Consider the following 18589-nt stretch of genomic DNA (forward strand, 5'->3'; position numbering starts at 1 on the left):
CACCACTCCCAACCAGGCTGGAGGATCCCCGCCACCAGTGGGCAGTTTCCATTGCCACTCACGTGGCCAGAGGGTGGGGATGGTGAGAAATCGGAAGGGGGGAATGGCAGCAGTGTCCTGATGAGATGACATCACTTCTGGGTGCACGGAAGTGACTTCAGCAGCCTCTCCATGACCCGGTAAGCCCCACCCCCACTGGTTTGCAGGGGAGACCTGGCAGCTCTGTCCTGGAGACAGCAAAGCAGCTGAGGCTGCAGATAGAAATGGAAGGCTGTTTTGAAGAAGGAGGGGAGAGAAGGGGGCTTCTTACCTCTCATATAGTTTTTCCTTCTCTCATCTCTTCCAACTGCCTTTAACAAGTACCCATGCCTTTCCCCCAGCAGGTGTGAAATAGGGGTCTGGGGGCCTTTTAGCAAAAAACTGCACCGGAGTAGGAAGGGTTCAAAAGGCTCTTTCTGTCCTCGACACTGACTTCTGCTTTAGTGACTGGATTGTATGACAAGCCCTGCCCCATGGAACTACAGAATGACAAACAATATGTATTTCTGCCTGGAGGCAACTGCCTTGCGTGGCAGATGTGGAGTCTTTTGAACAACAGCAATTTGGGGTTATTTGCTTTGTTGTTGGCTTTCTGCTTCCGGTATGAACTGGAAGGCACTGGAGCATATCTGGCCATGCATAGCCTTTGCAGAATGGGGTTACCCTGATTCCCCTACCTGCTGCAGCCCACTGACCTGCTCCCCTGAAGTTTTTCTGGTGTGTGTGTGGGGGGGGGGGGGTAGAACCTCTGGAACAGCTGAGGGCACAAAATGGGGAGGAGTGTCTGCCAAGGGGAGGGGGGGAATTGATGAAAATTATTGTCAAAAACAGAAACACTGTTCCATCGGAGGAACGACGTGGTTGGATACACGCTGTTCGTTTTTCTGCCTTGGGTACTCAAATGCAGATCGTTCTACAAGTTGTCACGAATGTTTGTGCGTGCAGCAGCTTCATACAGATGGCCCTGTAATTGAAGAGCAAAGCTCAGAATGGTGCGGACAGCCAAGGCTTAGAAAGCACAACAGGCTGAGTAAATCTCCTATGATCAGGAGTGGGATTTTTATGTCTTCTGCTGCACACAGTATTGACCTCAAATTCCGATTCTTTGTGTTTGAGCTTTCTGTTGCTCCCATTTTACGGTATCTATGCAGAGATATAGTGCACCTGGTCCTTCTCTTTCTCTCTCTCGCCATCACCATCATACTTATTTTAATGTTATTATTATTTTAATTTTTATTATTAAAAATGGATTTTGAAGTCCATGTGTCAAAAATTAAGAGCTATATTAAATAACTCATTTTTAAGAAGAAAAATAGATGTGACTATCAAGTATGTTTTGCTATCTGGCACGTGCGGGGTTTGATTTGAGGAGTTCCATGTAACTTGGTCTTGAAACCTAGCACACGTGAAGAGGATGCTCCTCTATGTGTAAATTTCTTATTTTCTTAATCAACCATGATGTTTTATATTAGAGGGAAGAGTGGTATATTCGAACATGACTCATAAGAACAAAAAGAGCCCCACTGAATCAGATTAGAAGACTTATGATTCCAGCAACATGGTGCTACAGTGGATAACCAAATAACACTGGAAATCTTCCAGGTGGGGCAAGATGTTCCCCAGAACTGCCTCTGAACATGGGAGGTTCCATGTATACCTCTCCTTTAGAAGTTGAACATGGGCCTCATCCGTGAAATTCTTACACACATTTTGTTAGTGTCGTGCCAAGATTGCATGAAGATAAGTCACTATAGTTTCCCCTGTGAGGCCTTAGGTACCAAAGCCACACCCTGTCTTTGACTTGACTTCCTCCTGTTTATAAGTTTCAACTTCTTAGCTTCTCACCAGCCCTGTTCTATCTGTCCTGGAGATCACGGTGCTGAAGTAGCAGCTGAAGAGCTTTCAGTGACACGGGAAGCTGGTATTGTGTGTTAATACCCTGCCCACCAAGGTCTGATCACCACTCTGATCAGAGTATTAAAAATGACTAAACTGCTATATTTGTCAATGCCAGAAGTCTTCTTGCAATGCAGAAACTGAGGTCCAAGGAAAAGATGGCCCTGACAATGGAAATACCCCCTATCCTGGGTTTAAACGTTAAACCACATCCCTATGGCAGAGGTGGGACCAAATCTCTGAATTAATGGACTCTGTTCTCTCCTGTAATATCCTGTATAGATCTTGAAACATAAACCAGCCTTTCCTAAGATGCAGTTGCTTGGGCTTGGGTGCATGTATATTCTCAGAACTTTGAGCCTCTCAATTGATCATAGGATCTGATGTTCAAAGCCCCTTTACTGGTCTACAGGTGCACCTAGTTGAGCTTGTATATGGGAGAGCAAGGTTAAAATCCTTACTGTTCCACCTAAGCTTGCTTGATGAACTTGGGCCAGTCTCTCAGTCTAATCTCTCTCACAAGGTGGTTGATGTACACATAAAATGGAGGGGAAATGATGCTGTAAGCAGCTTTAGGTTCCCATTGGGGGGAACAGTGGTATTTAAATATCTTTAAATAAAATACATTTACAGCAGCATTTGTGAGTGACCACTACTTCTCTTACATAAGTTTACCAGACAGTGGCTGCCACCCGGTGGAAGATCAGGAGGGGGGTGTTGTTGTGTCGATGGCATAACATCATTGGGGGGGCAAACCCGGAAGTGAAGCATACCACTCTAGGATTCAGGGGAAATGCTGTGGTTTAACCATAGAGTTTCCACTGAATCCTAGAGTGGTGTGACATCTCTTCTGTCTTTACCTGGAAATGATGCCATGCCATCGAAATGATGGGATTTTTTTCTGCAACTGAACTACAACATTACATTGCAATTACAGTTTTCATCTTATCTTACTTTGCACAGAAATGTAGCAGCCAGTGATTTTTTTTTCCGTTGCCACTTGACTCATGTAACATCAGAGCAGTGAACTAAATTGTCCCCCAGTTCAAATGTCCCTCCATCACAAATTCTGGAGGTGGCCCTTAAGCAAGCTATCATCTCTCAGTCTCCTACTGTGAAATAGGAAGAACAATAGCCTACCTTGCAGAAACAATGGCTGTAAAGTGGTTTGAAAACTTTGGGCTCTGCAGAAATGTTATGATTCCTGGTCTTCTACTTTCAGGAAAACCTTTGTCTGCTATTTGTGCGTGTACGCATGTTTGCATACACATCAGACTCTGCTAAAAGCACAAGAGTAGGTTTAGTAAAAAGTATGACAAACCAAGTCTGTGAAATTTCAGCTGTTATCACTTCTACGCAAGTGAAATAAGGGGCAGCTTCACCTTAAAAAAATAACATCTGGATATTCCTTCTCTCCCCCCCCCCCGCCCCAGCCCAAATGTGCAAAACGCTGGGAGTCCTAATTGGAACAAGCCCATCTTGGCTCCTGCTTCCTGCGTGGGAGTGAGAGGCAGGCCTCTGTGAAAACAGTTCAAAAGTGCAGACAAATTTTAGCTAATCCTGCCTAAATAAATTGGGGGCTCAGCTAGGTTTATTTGCTCCGTCTCCCCCGCTCCCTGAATATGCCACCTGGAAAACTCAACCCCTTCTCAGGCCTGTTGCTGGGGCTGGCTGAGTTGCCTCAGGTTAGAGGCCCTGGTTGTTGCAAGTTCCCTCACGTAAGGGAAAAATAGAAGTAAGAAGTCAACCAGTTCCCACCGGTCAAGGCCATTTCTCTTTGAATCCCCGTTCTCTGAAAAGGAACCAAACTTTGATATGGTTTCCAGTGAGAGGCCCTTTTGGTTTTATTCTAATTCCTCCTTTTTGGATCCACTCAGCATTCCTTGCTTGTAAGCCTCAGCTGTGTTTAAACACACTGCTCATCTGTTTTTCCTTTGTGGTATGAAATGTCCCACATTTATTTGTCCGCCAATTGATATGATCAGCTGGAGAAGACAAACACCGTTAAGGAAGCCTTCCCCATATGGCAACCTGCTTCGAGCTTGATAGCCCCTCCTCGTGTGCATGAGGTCATAGGAGGCTTGCCAGCTGCAGGCTGGGAAATTCCTGGAGATTTTTTGGAGGGGGTAGAACCTTGGGAGGTTGGGGTTTGGGGAGGGGAAGGACTTCAGCAGAGTATAATACCTTAGAGTCCACCCTCCTAAGCAGCCATTTTGTCCAGGGGAACTGATCTCTGGAGATCACTTGTAATTCTGGAAGATCTCCAGGCCCCAGTTGGAGGTTGGCAACCTTAGTAGGGTTGCCAGGCATGGCCTGCCAACCAGTGAAAAACTGGGAGGCATGGGGGCAGCTGTCTGTCACAGCATGAATCACTTCCAGGAAAACTCAGAAGCAAATTCCCGCCTCTCTAGGAATCAATGGAAACCCTGTGGTATACCATAAAGTCTCACGTGGCTTCTTTAGGAATCGCCTATTTTTTTCCCTCCCACTGCTGCTCCAAGTGGTGATGGGCAACGAGAGGCAGTGGTGGAGGATCCCCTGCCCCCACTGGGGGGATAGCAACCTAGTCTGGAAGAAGTGGAGGCTGGGATTTTTTCCCCTCATCTCCTAATATTAGAACTCATGGTCATGCCATGAAGTTGATCATCAGAATCCCCATTCTGAAAAAAGGTTCCCCCACTCCCATACAGTATATAACCACATTATATAGCATTCACTACCATGAAAAAAGATGATGGCCACTTGCTGAGATATTTTTTTAAAGGGATTGGATGAATTTGTGAAGGAGAGGTCCACCAATGCTGGTTAGCCATGGCCGCTAAATGAAACCTCCACGTATATGGGCAGCATATCTTTAACTGATGGCTCGTGGTTCCAGCTAGCCAATCCTTAGGTAGAGGAGTATTAAGAATTTATTAATTCCCTAATGTATTTGTGTGGGTATCCCCTATGATAAGTTAAGGAGCGATTGTGGCAAAGTACCCTTGGCAGGACGCTTCCCCCTGCTTCTTTTAAACGTCTGCGGACCAGATGGTTTTGTTCCTAGCTCTCATGACAATGATACATCAAGCCTTCTTGAGTACCTTGGAGGGGGTTGGGATGGAGGGAAAGGAGAGAATGATATCTTGCTCCTGCTGAAGACAACAGCAAGCTTGGTCCTTGACCTTACTGTCTATTCATCAGACCCTAAGACAGGAGGGGCAGCAGAAAGGGCGGGCAGGTCAGCCTCCTCCTGCTATGACCAACCAGGCTATCAGGTTTGGCCCAGCTACTGTGCAAGACGGCAGATCAGTAAGCAAGGACACTGTGGAACTCCTGGTCATGTGAAATATGGCTTGGAACTTCTATTGCCAACAGCAAGAATGGCTACTGGAGTCGATCCTTTATGGAAGCACAAGGGAATGGCTTTTCTTTCCCCTCATCCCATTCCAGCATCTCTGTTTGTGTTAATTATAATTTGATTTGCTTATATAAACAGATCTGGAGCTGTGTGGTTCCTAACAGGGCCAGTATCATTTTTAGGGTCAAATTCCTGGATGTTTGCAAAAGTTCTTATTTGCTTAAATGGTTTATGTATGCAAACCCTCCAAAGGAAATATTTCCACTCGCTGCTATAGTATTGCAATGTATACTTGCCTTCTTCTGCCAGTTATATTTTCCCTTCACACACCCCATGCCTGATATCATTGCAGACAAGAATTCCATAATGTGATAGTTTAAAAATCTCCAGTTATCTTTCTTGCACCCTTAATACACACACATTTTTTTACAGAGTAAAAGAAGGAAGATCTGAATAGCTTACAAAGTTGCAACAAGGGAGATATCAAGGGAAGGAGATAGGATATATTGGGGGAGAATGTATTCCAATAATACATTCTTAGTTTTACTTCTATTGAAAGCTTGCCTATTCTAGTAACAGCAATGTCTATCGTGTAATGTGTCAAACAGACCTTAGGAAGGTGATGTGAAAGACCTCTACCTTGGAGAGCTGCTTCTAGTCTGAGTAGACAGTACTGACCTTGATAGATGAACCGTCTGATTCAGTACAAGGTAGTGTCAGTACACAGAAGTAAATCACGTTTTTTTTTAATTGGGATTCACTCCCAGGAAAGTGTTCATAGGATTTCAACCTTTGTATAGCAAGCCACCGTCCTAGCCCTGTAATTCTATAACTATGGGGTTAAGCTGTATCTACATCTGCTGGGTTGCCAAGTGGGTTTTGGTGTCTGCTTATACAGATCTTGTAGTTGGGTTGCCAATCTTCAAGTGGGGCCTGGAGATCTCCTGGAATTACAGCTGGTCTCCAGACTCCAGAGATCAGTTCCCCTGGAGAAAATGGCTGCTTTGGAGAGTGAACTTGACGGCTGCTTTGGAAGTTGGACTTGATGAAACTTTCCTTCCCAAACCCCACCCTCTTAAGGCTCTGCTCCTCTGCCCCCAGTCTCCAGGAATTTCCCAGCATTGAGTTGGCATCCCACTCTTGTACTGTGTTTTTCTGAAATGCAGGATTATTCGTGCATAGCTGAATTTGGACAACTCCAAGGAATAGGTGTTGTATGCAGACTAGTAAAACTAGCAGAGGTGTTTTAATATTGCATCCCTTCAGACTAAATTCCTTAATGATTGTTAAAAGCAATGCCTCCTATTACTTAGAAGTACAATCATAACCAACTTGGAAGTAAATCCCACTGAAACTAATAGGGCTTACCTTTGAGTAGATATGGTTGAGATCACATTGCAAGACGCTATGCTGTTGCCCAGCAAAGGACCCCAATCTGCATATTCGGTGGTACATCTTATTAGACATGCATAGAGTTGCGCTGCATGGCTTCTCCCCCAGCCATCTACTTCTATGCAGTCTATAAGTTTTCATTTCAGTACACTTATTAGGTGTGCCTGCGAAAAGCTCTTAAACAGAAATTTGCAACCACAATCCTGCTTTCCCTGTATAGCTATTGGTTGCAAAACCTAAAAAATATATGCTGATAGCGTGGATCAGGGAGGAAAAACAGATCTAGGCGGGAGAGGATTCAGGTGCTGAAAGGAGATAGATATGCCGTGGCCTGTTAACAGTGGCAAACTAGACAACAGCAGCCCGTGAAGATCTTAACATTATACTTTTGCGGTTACCATCTTGTTTCTCAGGTTTTAATTGCTTCTGCACATTTACTGGGGAGTCCTGTTAAACTCCATGGGATTCGCCCCTGAGTAAATGTCTGTACGACAAAATAAATAGTAAATGTGTGCGTTGCTTAAGGTCTGCTTTGCACATGTGCGTCTGGGTTTAAGGACGGTTAAGCAGGGAAATAGTGGCACGGTTCCCCCCCCCCCAGGCCACAACTGAATCACTCTCCCATAGCCAGAGAGACACCCAGTTGCCCTCTGACCAGATTGCCAAAGTGATTGAGCAGTTTCTGGGTGGTCTCTTGTAACTTCCGAGCACACTAAGCCAATCATTAAAACACAACAAGCTGCTTAAGGTAGGGGAAAGGTGTACTGGCCCACTTTCTCTGGGTGTTATCTCGAGGGGGATGATGGATTACGGAGATAGCTCAGGGGTGTGTTTATTTCTCCAAAGCCCTGCTAATAAAACCTTCTAACTGTCCAGATGACGTTCTTTAAGCAGTGTTTGGAATCTGTTACTTATTCTCCAACAGCCTACCTCTCTTTCCCCATGGTTTCTAAACTCTACCAAGCTTTTCCTGATCGACTCTAGTAAAAGAGAAGAAAGACAACTAAACTGTTTATCATTCAGCTGAATATATATACAAGGCTTGACTGTTTTTGGTGCTGCTTTAATAATTCTGATTTTAGTCCAGCATAGATTTTCTGTGGCGCAGAGCCTGCTTTGCCACATGTAAGTGGGCTCTAGTCCATGCAAATTTATGCTGGAATATAATTTTATCATTCTTTAAATTGCCCGTGGATATTTGTTTATTTTAATGTAGCCTGTTATTGTAAATGGGAGGGGAGGTGGAATAGTATAGCCTGATCTTGTCAGTTCTTGAAAGTTAAGAAGGGTCAGTGCTTGGATGAGAGACCACCAAGGAAGACTCTGCAGAGGAAGGCAACGGCAAGCCACCCCTGATTCTCACTTGCCTTGAAAACCCCTTGCTGGAGTTACCATAAGTTGGTTACTACTTGATGGCACATATGCACACGTTATAATAAATATGACAATATCACCAATCTTGAACTTTGGAATGTATCATACTAATCTCCTCAATAAATTATTAGTTAATGTGTGTGTGTGTGTGTGTGTGAAAGAGAGAGAAGTGGTTTGATTATTTCTTTAGAAAGCTTAAATTCTCTCAATACCTATGTAAAGTAGTTGGATATTTCTTTAACCAACATATAATTAAATCAAGTTGAAATGTCACACAGAAATGGGGAACTTTGGTGAGACCAAGCCTGGACGTGTCATTCGGGGAGGCAGCAGGGCAGTTGCGTTTCCTTCTCACTCCAATTTCTGGTTATTTAAGGCAAAACAATAGTAACAAAAGCACTTTTTTCAATTTAATCTTGCATATAGATATATTCAACATAGCACTTCTGCTTACTATGATTTCTTTATCCCTCTTTGTACTGAAACTTGAAAAAAATGGCAGTCCTAATCAACGTTATCCATTTTACTTACAATGAGTATCCATTAATGTCAGTGGTATTCCTACCAAGCAATTATGCTTAGAATTGTCACCCAAGACATGATTTGATTACATTCTATTCCAGGCATGTTGTGAATCCAGAATTTATAAGTATTGCTTTTTCATACAGTTCCTGAAATCCATATTCTACTACACAAGATTAATACTCTCGATGTCTGTCTGTGAAATGTGTTGTTCAGCTGAAGTTGCTGATGAAGTACTGAAAGCCAAGTTGGTCCTCAGTGTCAGACTTTAAATAGAGAGCCCCACCCCAGCCGTCCCATTCCTTTAACTCTCATCTTTATTTACAACCACTCTTGTCTAGTGACATGCAGCTGGGGATGAATGTTCCTTTTCTGCCCTCTTAAGAGTACGCTTGGGTGAGCAGACTTTGGCCCAAGACAAGTGTATGAAAAAGCAACAATATAAAATGCATTTTACAGTAAGAGGCCAGTGAAAGCACTTGAAACATGCCAATGATCCTTGCTTTCTTTTACAAAAATCAGGCAGAGCCCAGAGTGTGTCCAGGAGCGAAACCCCATGGTGTTCGTCAGGACAAGACCTGAGTTCCTTTGCGAGTAGATGCAAAGACTCTTTCTCTCTCTCTCTCTCTCTCTCTCTCTCTCTCTCTCTCTCTCTCTCTCTCTCTCTCTCTCTCTCTCTGTGTGTGTGTGTGTGTGTGTGTGGAGGGGGGAATAGCCTGGCAAAATAAAGGGACTGGGCTTGTTCTACAGCAGCAAAGAAGAGCAAGACAAAAAGAGAATAATCTCATTCGAACTGCTGCTCTGGTGACTACCTTTACCAGACAGAAGCCCTTGCACTTTTGTTGATTCATTTAAACGCATGCAAATTTCAAATTAATAACATTTAGGTAGAGAAAGAAACGTGTGGGACATTCAAGTAGGCGACTCACAATAGTATCCAAAGGCCTTTCCCCCCCAGGGGGTACACACTGATAGGGCTCCTTTTTAAGGAGTTACCTGTACCTCTTTATGGAGTGCCAGCATTTGGGACTTGTGATAAGATGGGAGAACAACATGAATACTGGCCAAGACTTGGGCCAATACTGGGCCGTAGCCTTCTCCATCTCTGCCATCATCCTGGTTTTCTAGACTCTTCGATCCCATCACCGTCGGAGTCAACTTTGCCAACATATGTGTCTGTTCTTACCTTTCAGATATGGAATGTGCAGATGTGCCTTTGTTAACTCCGAGCAGCAAAGAAATGATGTCACAGGCATTAAAAGCCACTTTCAGCGGCTTTGCGAAGGAGCAGCAACGCTTGGGAATTCCCAAAGGTAATCTATACACCAGTGCAGGAAGCTCTGCACAAAGTAGCTACAACTTGGGTATTCGATTGAATGTGTTCCAGCAGTCTCAAAACGATGGATGAAGACCCAAGTTGCGTGGGATACGTGAGACCCAAGTTGAAATCCATTCTGGGCCATGTGAGCTGTGGGCGGACGTTGGACCGATCTCATAAACACTCAGCTTAATGTACCTCACAGGATTGTTGTGAAGATAAAAAGTGCAGGATTTAAGATGGGATGTGGTCTGCTAGTATAAGGTGGATGTGTGGGTTCATGAATATATAAGCAATTATTATTGCTTATTGAAATGCCTCTGAAACAGACTGTGGTGACTCACAGTGTGTAATCCACCTTGAGCCTCAGTGAGAAAGGCGAACTATAAATCACGTAAATAAATAAATCCTTCTGTTACCAAAGCAATCCTCCTCTCACCTTGTGAAATCCTGACACTCCCTTCTTTGTTCCCACATCCAACACCAATGCCGTCTCATCTCCTTAAAGCCTTCTGTAGTCTTATCCCTCCTCTTTCCTCTCTGCTCTCATATCCTGATACTTCTCTGCCCAAGACCTTCACCCTTCTACCATCCTCAGCCATCTAAAGGTCTCTTGCCCCTCAAATAGCCCCACTTATTCTCCCTTGCTGCCCCCTTTTTCCTGGAACTACCTTCCAGATCACCCACACAATTGCTCCTCTTTCACCACCTTTCAATCCCTCCTCTAAACCCACTTTTCCCCCAAAGCTTAACCCCCTCCTAGTTCCCCCGTTTGACTCCGCCAGACTCCACAGCTGGCAGCTAGAATGAATGCTTACTCTTCCCCTGTTTGTCACTGCCTCCATCTCCCTCGACACCCTTTGATATTTCCTTTATTTCAGATTTTACTGTGTCACCTCCTAAGGGGGAAAGGGAGGGCCTCTTCTGCTCTGTAAAGCATCTTTTAATCCCGCCCTCTCAAGCAGAGTGTCATTGAACACAACAGGAAGCACAGTGGCTGCCCTTTAAGTTCTGCGCTCTGTGGTTCTTTGGTGCAGATCCGCAGCAGTGGACGGAGACCCACGTACGGGACTGGGTGATGTGGGCAGTGAACGAGTTCAGTCTGAAGGGTGTGGACTTCCAGAAGTTCTGTATGAACGGAGCTGCCTTGTGTGGCCTAGGCAAAGACTGCTTCATTGAACTGGCGCCAGACTTCGTAGGAGATATCCTCTGGGAACACCTGGAGATCCTGCAGAAAGGTAATTTATGATGATTCGGCGGCAGAGAAGATGCTCCAGGCAAACATCTGGAACGCTTGGTTAGGACCGTGGCAGAGTACTGTGCAACATTATGAGCAGGGCTTTTTTTCTGGGAAAAGGGGTGGTGGAACTCAGTGATGGAACTCAAGACCGCACAATGATGTCACTTTGGGTCAGCTGGAACAAGGGGGGAGTTTTTTAAAGTTTAAATTGCCCGTGGCGAAAATGGTCACATGGCTGGTGGCCCCGCCCCCTGATCTCCAGACAGAGGAGAGTTTAGATTGCCCTCCATGCTGCTGGCGGCGCAGAGGGCAATCTAAACTCCCTTCTGTCTGGAGATCAGGGGGCGGGGCCACCAGCCATGTGACCATTTTTAAGAAGTGCCGGAACTCCGTTCCACCGCGTTCCTGCTGAAAAAGAGCCCTGATTATGAGATAGTTTGTAGTCCCCACATCCAGAACTCAATGCTGTGGTCTTTGTATTGCATTAATTAACAGAAGGCAGTGTGACCTTCCATTCTCATCTCGGAATAGCTGGAAGAAAAGGATCCCCCTGGCAAATCAGATTCTTCAGAGGTTATTTGAATGCAACATTAAGGATGCAAAACGCGGGTGCTCTGTTGATTTCTAGCACTGTCAACAAGCAGCCTTGAATCACGTGGAAATACAGAGTATAAATGTTTTAATAAAATAATTAAAAGAAACACAGAATGGGGCAATGTGTGTTCTCTGCTGATCGGTTTAGGAGGGAGTTGCTTAGATCCTTGACCTAATCGAGAAACATTAGAAGGGGTCATAGAGCAAATTGTAACTTTCCCTGGCATTTTTCATGCCTTTTAAAGAAGTGTCTACACTTGGAGGACCCAACAGTTATTTCCGTTTCTGGGATGCAACGTTTAGCTCTACGAAGCTCCCTTGCAAATTTCCTGGCAATGAGCCAAGGCCTGTGCAATGCTTGGGATCCGCAGTTGGATTCTGCAACTTGTAATCTAGCTGCAGAAAGAGGGCTGTGGGTCAGGGCCATTGCAACAGGGAAGGGTGCCTGTGTAGCTCTTCCCTTGAGATCATCTAAGTTAGAAGCAGAAGTCACAACGAGTACCAAACAGAATCAATCAAAAGACCTTACTATAATAATATGGAGGGTCTTAATGAGTTGATGGAGCACGTATATATAGGTACCAGGTTTTAAAACTGCTAATTTGTGTGGACATGCTTTCATCATTTTGGTGTGTCGGGCTATGAATATTACTCAAGTTTCCATTTCTAAAAAAAAAAGGGTGTGTGTGTGGAATGGGAAGACTTCAGCTATTTCTGGATCACATGGATGAGTTTTGAGAAATAGAGCTACACTCATGCCTGGACAATAAAAGTAGGAAAACCCAAACCAAGTGTAAACAGAGTCTGCCTACTAAGGTATTTGCCAACCATTTTCTAGGCTACTATAGTATGTGAAGACAGGGCTTTATTATGCTGCTTTGGGGGGCAGGAAAGAGAGTCATTTTTTTTTCCTTCCCAGAAAGCCACTGACAGTCATATATTATTTTATCGCCACCTGTGGCTTTCTGAAGGTAAACACGTTCAGCTGTGGGAACTGCAGCTGTCTTTTCCTTCTGCTCTGTTGGCGGTGGTATATTTTGGGTATCTCAGATGTATATTGCTTTCTGGTATTGGCGAATGCTTTTCATACAAAAGACAAAGATACGCCTAGGACATCGGCACTGATACTTCGTGAGTAGGTAAAGGTAAAGGTAGTCCTCTGTGAAAGCACTGAGTCATTACTGACCCATGCGGGGAGGTCGCACCACGATGTTTTCTTGGCAGACTTTTTTTTGTTATGGGGTGGTTTGTCATTGCCTTCCCCACTCATCTACACTTTACCCCCAGGAAACTGGGTACTCATTTTACCAACCTCAGAAGGATGGAAGGCTGAGTTAACCTTGAGGCGGCTACCTGAACCCGGCTTCTGCCGGGATTGAACTCAGGTCGTGAGCAGAGCTTGGGCTGCAGTACTGCAGCTTACCACTCTGCGCCATGAGTGCCACGCAGCCCACCTGAGGTGTTCACTCAAATTCTGTGATTCAGCTCACCTGACTTTCCAGTGGCATCTCCATGATGCCCCCTTGGCACGAGTTAGGCATCTTCAAAGGCTTCCTAATGGCAGTTCAACACGCACACTTGAACCCTTACCTCAGTATAGTCTGGGGTACCATTTTGTTCAGAAACCAAAAGGCCATGCTCCCAACTCGGCCAGCATCATTTATGAACTGCCCCCAACCAAATGTAGCTCATCACCCAGCAGAAACTCAAGAAACCGCCCGTTTTTGTTGCCTGCCTGGGGCTCTTATCGTCACATGCCTGGCAGTTTTGTAAGTTGCTCAGTGGGCCCCAGCTATAGAGCTCATGGGATGTTGTACCTTAGAAGTTTTTCATGGAGATGCTACCTTCTGGTTTCAGTGGAAAGCCCTTTCTTCCCCTGCGACTTTTCCTTCCTGTATTCCTTCCCGTAGAGGTCAGTCAGAAGCAGAATGGCTGTAACTTTTATTTCTGCTGAGGTCAGGTTCATTCAAAGCACCTAAATGTTGGCTTCTCCTGGGGACTACAGAAAAATAAATAAATACACACATCCACAAAGCCCAAGTCTTGTGTGAACTGAGAAAGCTGGAACCTTTGCGCCCTGTCTATCTCCCTCCCACCCCATTATGAGGTCTGCCAAAGTACAGAGTGGATGACCACAGGGGACGAGTAGAATCAAGTTGCAGTGGGCAACTATCCACTAAGGTTTGCAGTCAAACGGAGGGCATTGCTGACAGCCGGGAAGCAGGGTTTATTTTAGGAAGAAAATTTTAAAAGAAAGTTGAAAATAGCCAAATACATGGAGATGAAGAGCCCCCCTCCCCGTCCGCTGCCATTTTTGTCCCTGTTATATAGACTGTGGTAGGTGAGTCACCTCTGACTAAAATATTTGGCAATAGCTAATAGAGTTGGTGGCCTCCTGAGGAAAAGGTCAGGGGTGGAACTGTATATTGTTGGGCTTTTGGTTTCTGTACAAAACGGCACCTACACGACTGGAAAGATCCTTCCTTTTGTATTTAACCAAGCAGATTTTAGTGGTCACTGTGACAGACTTTTGAGACTGAAGTTGTAAAAGCTCTGGTGAATTAGTCTAATGGCCCGGCCCGTCTAGCATCCTGTTTCACACAGTGACCGACCTGTTGCCCTGGAGGACCAACTAACAGGGCATAAGACCTTCCCCTGATGTTTCCTCCTAGCATTGGTAGTCAGAGGTTAGCCAGTAGTCACTGATGGACACAGATCTATTGGTGCATGTCATGATAATCCATGTGTTTTTTTCTAAATACGCTCATGCTAGGAATGCATGGATTTTTATGACTCGCCAATGGAAAATGGACATATTTAAAGGCACTAAGTTTGGTGGTCTGTGGTATGGTGGCAGAGCCCTTGCTTTATATATAGAAGGTGCCAGGTTTGATCCCTGGCCTCTGCAGTTAAAACAATCTCAGGTAGGAGAGGCTGGGAAAGAACTTTCTGTGCCTGAGGCCCTAGAGAGGTGCCGGTAGTCCAGGTCAGATAATACTCAGCTAAATGGACCAATTATACCAATTTATGCCTTATACCAATTGGTATAAAGCCGCTTTATATGTTTATGTATGTGTCTGTGTGTTTATACCAATGGACTAGGGTTACTAGGCAACTGGTGAGAGGCCACTGTGTTGGCTGCGATGTCATGTCACCTTCAGGTTTTTTAAAAAAATGGCATGGTTTTACCATAGAGTTTCTGGTGATTCCTAGAGCTACACTATGTCACTTCCGCTTTTTTACATGGCAGTTTTTTAAAAAAAAATCTCCAACCGCTGCTCCAAGTCGTGGCAGGCAACAGGAATGGGGCACAGATCCCCTACCCCCACTGGAAAATGGGACCGCCTGCCACAATGAAGTATCATCTAGTTTGGCCCTTAGGTCCGTGTAGGAAGTAAGTTCATGAAGGTGAGGCCACCTGATTTGTTGGATGTAACAGTCACTCATCCTGCTTGCCTCCAGGGATGGTTTTGAGGATAAAGAAGGAAACTGGTGTGGTGCTTTGCACTCTGGAAAATACTATTATTATTTAATGGACCCTTTAATTTTTTTTCTTTCCCCGGCACAGAGGAGATAAAGCCATACCCAGTGAACGGCGTGAACCCCGCTTATCCGGAATCCCGCTATACATCAGATTACTTCGTTAGTAAGTCTAAATCTATTTTATTTTATACCTGTGAACAGATTTGAATGCCTAGCAGTTGGAAGGCAAGATTTGTTTAGCGTCATAGCCAGAACATTAGAAACTAGAGAGCCGTGTGGTCTGTCTGCTGGGACTGAATGTTGGAATGTGAACTTGGGGCTTGTGAGGCTCGAATCCAAGTGCTAGCTGAAATCTTTACTCAGATTCAGGGAAAACACACTCACGGTCAGGAAATATTTCATTGTGCAGTTGCCACATTAATAGCAGGCCTCCCACTTGAAATTTGTAAGTGGCTACGTGACCCGCAGGGGGTCAGCCATAACTTGAGAAGTGGCCATAAGCCATGAATTCCTGGATGTTTTTAGCAATCTGTCACTCTTCTGTCCAAAGAGAACAGTCTGTTTCCAGGGTTGATGCCCAGCTAAACAGTCATAATTGATCAAATTGTGAGTTTTAATTGACTATTTGATTTCTATGCAAATTTTTGCAGATCGTTTTTAAGAAAAAGACATAGCCTTAGATGATGCATACATATGTTCAATTAGGTACTGCTTTGGAAGGGGCATCCCTTCCTATACCCTGCTAAAGATTGGAAATGTCACTTCTAAAGCAGTGGTGTAGATAGATAGTTATGTTAAAATGTTTATGTTAAAAATAATAAAATTGAGCCTTCTTGAACGGAGGGGGAAAGAGACATCACTAGGATGCATCACTGTACATTGGATGGATTAAACTATTTTCCTTAAGGGGGTATGTTAGGATAAAAAGAGATAAAACGATCACATTCTCAATATGGGCCAATAAATATAGCATAGGAAGAAGTCTGTTGAAGCTGAAGTTTGGTTGAAGTGGCCAGATGTCAGGGACTCAGTGGGATATTTTGGGTTTGTAACAATTTTTTTTACTATCAAAATTCTACAAAGAGACTACAGTTAGGGCGTGAGCCTAGCCAGAATGGCAAGTGAAGTGTTGCTCCTTCTGGTTGTAATAATCTTTCCTTAGACAAGGGTAGCATTAAGTCAGCTGCAGTGGCCTTTCCGGGTACATTCCTAGAGGAGCCTTCACTGTGGTAACTGTCTTCTGCCCACTTCAGTCCCTTTTCAGCTGGTCCTTTAATTTGTGCCGTTCGTTCTGCTTGCAGGTTATGGTATTGAGCATGCTCAGTGTGTTCCTCCCTCAGAGTTCTCAGAGCCCAGTTTCATCACAGAGTCTTACCAGACACTCCATCCAATCAGCTCGGAAGAGCTCCTGTCCCTCAAATACGAGAACGACTACCCGTCCGTCATCCTTCGTGACCCAGTGCAGATGGACGCCTTGCAGACAGACTACTTCACAATTAAGCAGGAAGTTGTAACTCCGGACAACATGTGCATGGGGCGCGCCAGCCGAGGTAATGTTTGAAAAAAGTCTTCCATGTATATGTTACCCGTAGTTGTATGCTTCCAGCCCATCCTGTGACTGCTCCCAAGCCACTCCTGGTAATACCTGCAAACTTATGTCAATGTGGTTAAGATGACTCACATGGTTGTGTTTGGGGCCCAAGCATGGTGCATGAGTGTGTAAGGGAATGGGTAAATTTACTGGGCTTGGGCATCCTGGAAGGTCCCGTTTGCATTGCAGTTTCAAGAAGAATCACAGTATGATTTATAAATGTTATTTTAAAAAAAAATTCTTGCACACTTGTAGGGGAGAAATGGAATATAAGTGTGGGGGATAGGTGGCTGAGATGTACCCAGATAAATGATTATTAGACCGTAGCTCCCTTCCTCACCCTAAAGAGGCAGCCAATGTGGCACATAAGCAGGTCTTTTTTTCAGCTGGAACACGGTGGAACGGAGTTCCGGCACCTCTTGAAAATGGTCACATGGTGAGTGGTCCCGCCCCCTGATCTCCAGACAGAGGGGAGCGCGGAGGGCGGTCTAAACTCCCCTATGTCTGGAGATCAGGGGGCGGGGCCACCGGCCATGTGACCATTTTTGCTGAGGGCGATTTAAACTTTAAAAAACTCTCCCTTGTTCCAGCTGACCCAAAGTGACATCATTGTGCGGTCCTGAGTTCCACCACCTCTTTTCCCAGAAAAAAAAGCCCTGCATATAAGTCTTCCATTTTTCCTAACCAAGTACACACAAATTTTAGGAGCTACTGGGAGCAGCTGCTGAATCGTCTTAGTGGAAGCAATGGTGTCCTTCATTCATTGCAAAGTGGTGCCGCAGAGAGTTGGGCCACAGGCTCTTCCCCGCAGCATGACCAACGGCTTGCTCCTAAGACAAACGAAGGCCAGCGCAGCTGACTGCATTCATCCTTCTCCTGGCATTGGTGCAAGCAGGAAAAAGGAAGGAGGGAGCTATTTGAACTAGGTCTTAGCCCCAGAACATACCAAATCATCTCAGTTTCCTTTGAGGGTGTACCAAGGCTGCTTCCCTATCCCACTGAGCATTTAGAACAATTCTCCTTTTTTTCAAACAGGTATTTTACCTACTCAGTTGGTATTTCCTTCAAGTTTCTCATCCCATGTTTTGTTAAATGAACCAGATCTATCCTTAACCCTGACTACACACCCTGATCTGCCAACCCCTGTCCTCTGCTGTACTAAAACCCACCAGATTCGACCCTCTAACTTTAAAAGAGTCCTCTTCCAGATGTCTTCGAAAAGGCAAGCCCTGCACCTAGTTTTATAGACTGACCTTTAAAAATAGCATACTAGCGTTTGAGGGTGCTAATAAACCTGGGAAGTACCTGGCATGGCAATTGAAGAAGAAAAGGGAAAAGAAGATAATAAATAAAATTTGCGAAGATAACAAAACGTATTTGGAGCAGGCTACCATTAGTAGAGCCTTTTATAAATTTTACGCTAAGCTGTATAATAAAAAAGAAGTAAACAAAGAATCAATAGCGTCATATTTGGAGAAAACCAAACTTCCAGAAATCTCGGAAGCTTGGAGAAATAAGTTGAATAGTGAAGTAACTGACGAGGAAATAAGTAAGGCAATACAATCTGCAAATCTAGGAAAGGCGCCAGGGCCAGATGGACTTACGGCTAAATTCTATAAGACAATGGCTAATGAACTGGCACCATTCCTAAAAGAGGTGATGAATGGGGTTTTAAGGGATCAAAGGATTCCAGAAACTTGGAGTGAAGCGAATATATCATTGATCCCAAAAGAGGGCCAAGACCTGACTAATGTGAAAAATTATAGACCTATATCGCTACTCAACAATGACTACAAAATT

At 44.6% G+C, this 18589-nt stretch overlaps 1 protein-coding gene across 3 annotated transcripts in view; it reads left to right on the forward strand.

The window, feature by feature from the left end:
• ETS1 (ETS proto-oncogene 1, transcription factor) overlaps positions 1-18589 on the forward strand; it is a 118360-nt gene that overhangs the window by 79075 nt on the left and 20696 nt on the right. For 2 of the 3 annotated variants that reach the window (XM_054998584.1, XM_054998583.1), the window contains 4 exons: positions 9757-9876; positions 10919-11119; positions 15284-15361; positions 16500-16748. In XM_054998584.1, coding sequence (XP_054854559.1) covers positions 9757-9876; positions 10919-11119; positions 15284-15361; positions 16500-16748 — 648 coding nt within the window. The remainder of the gene's footprint in view (positions 1-9756; positions 9877-10918; positions 11120-15283; positions 15362-16499; positions 16749-18589) is intronic. The other variant, XM_054998582.1, reaches the window with a different exon arrangement.

This window comes from Eublepharis macularius, chromosome 14, assembly GCF_028583425.1.
Source record: "Eublepharis macularius isolate TG4126 chromosome 14, MPM_Emac_v1.0, whole genome shotgun sequence".
Lineage (NCBI taxonomy): Eukaryota > Metazoa > Chordata > Lepidosauria > Squamata > Eublepharidae > Eublepharis > Eublepharis macularius.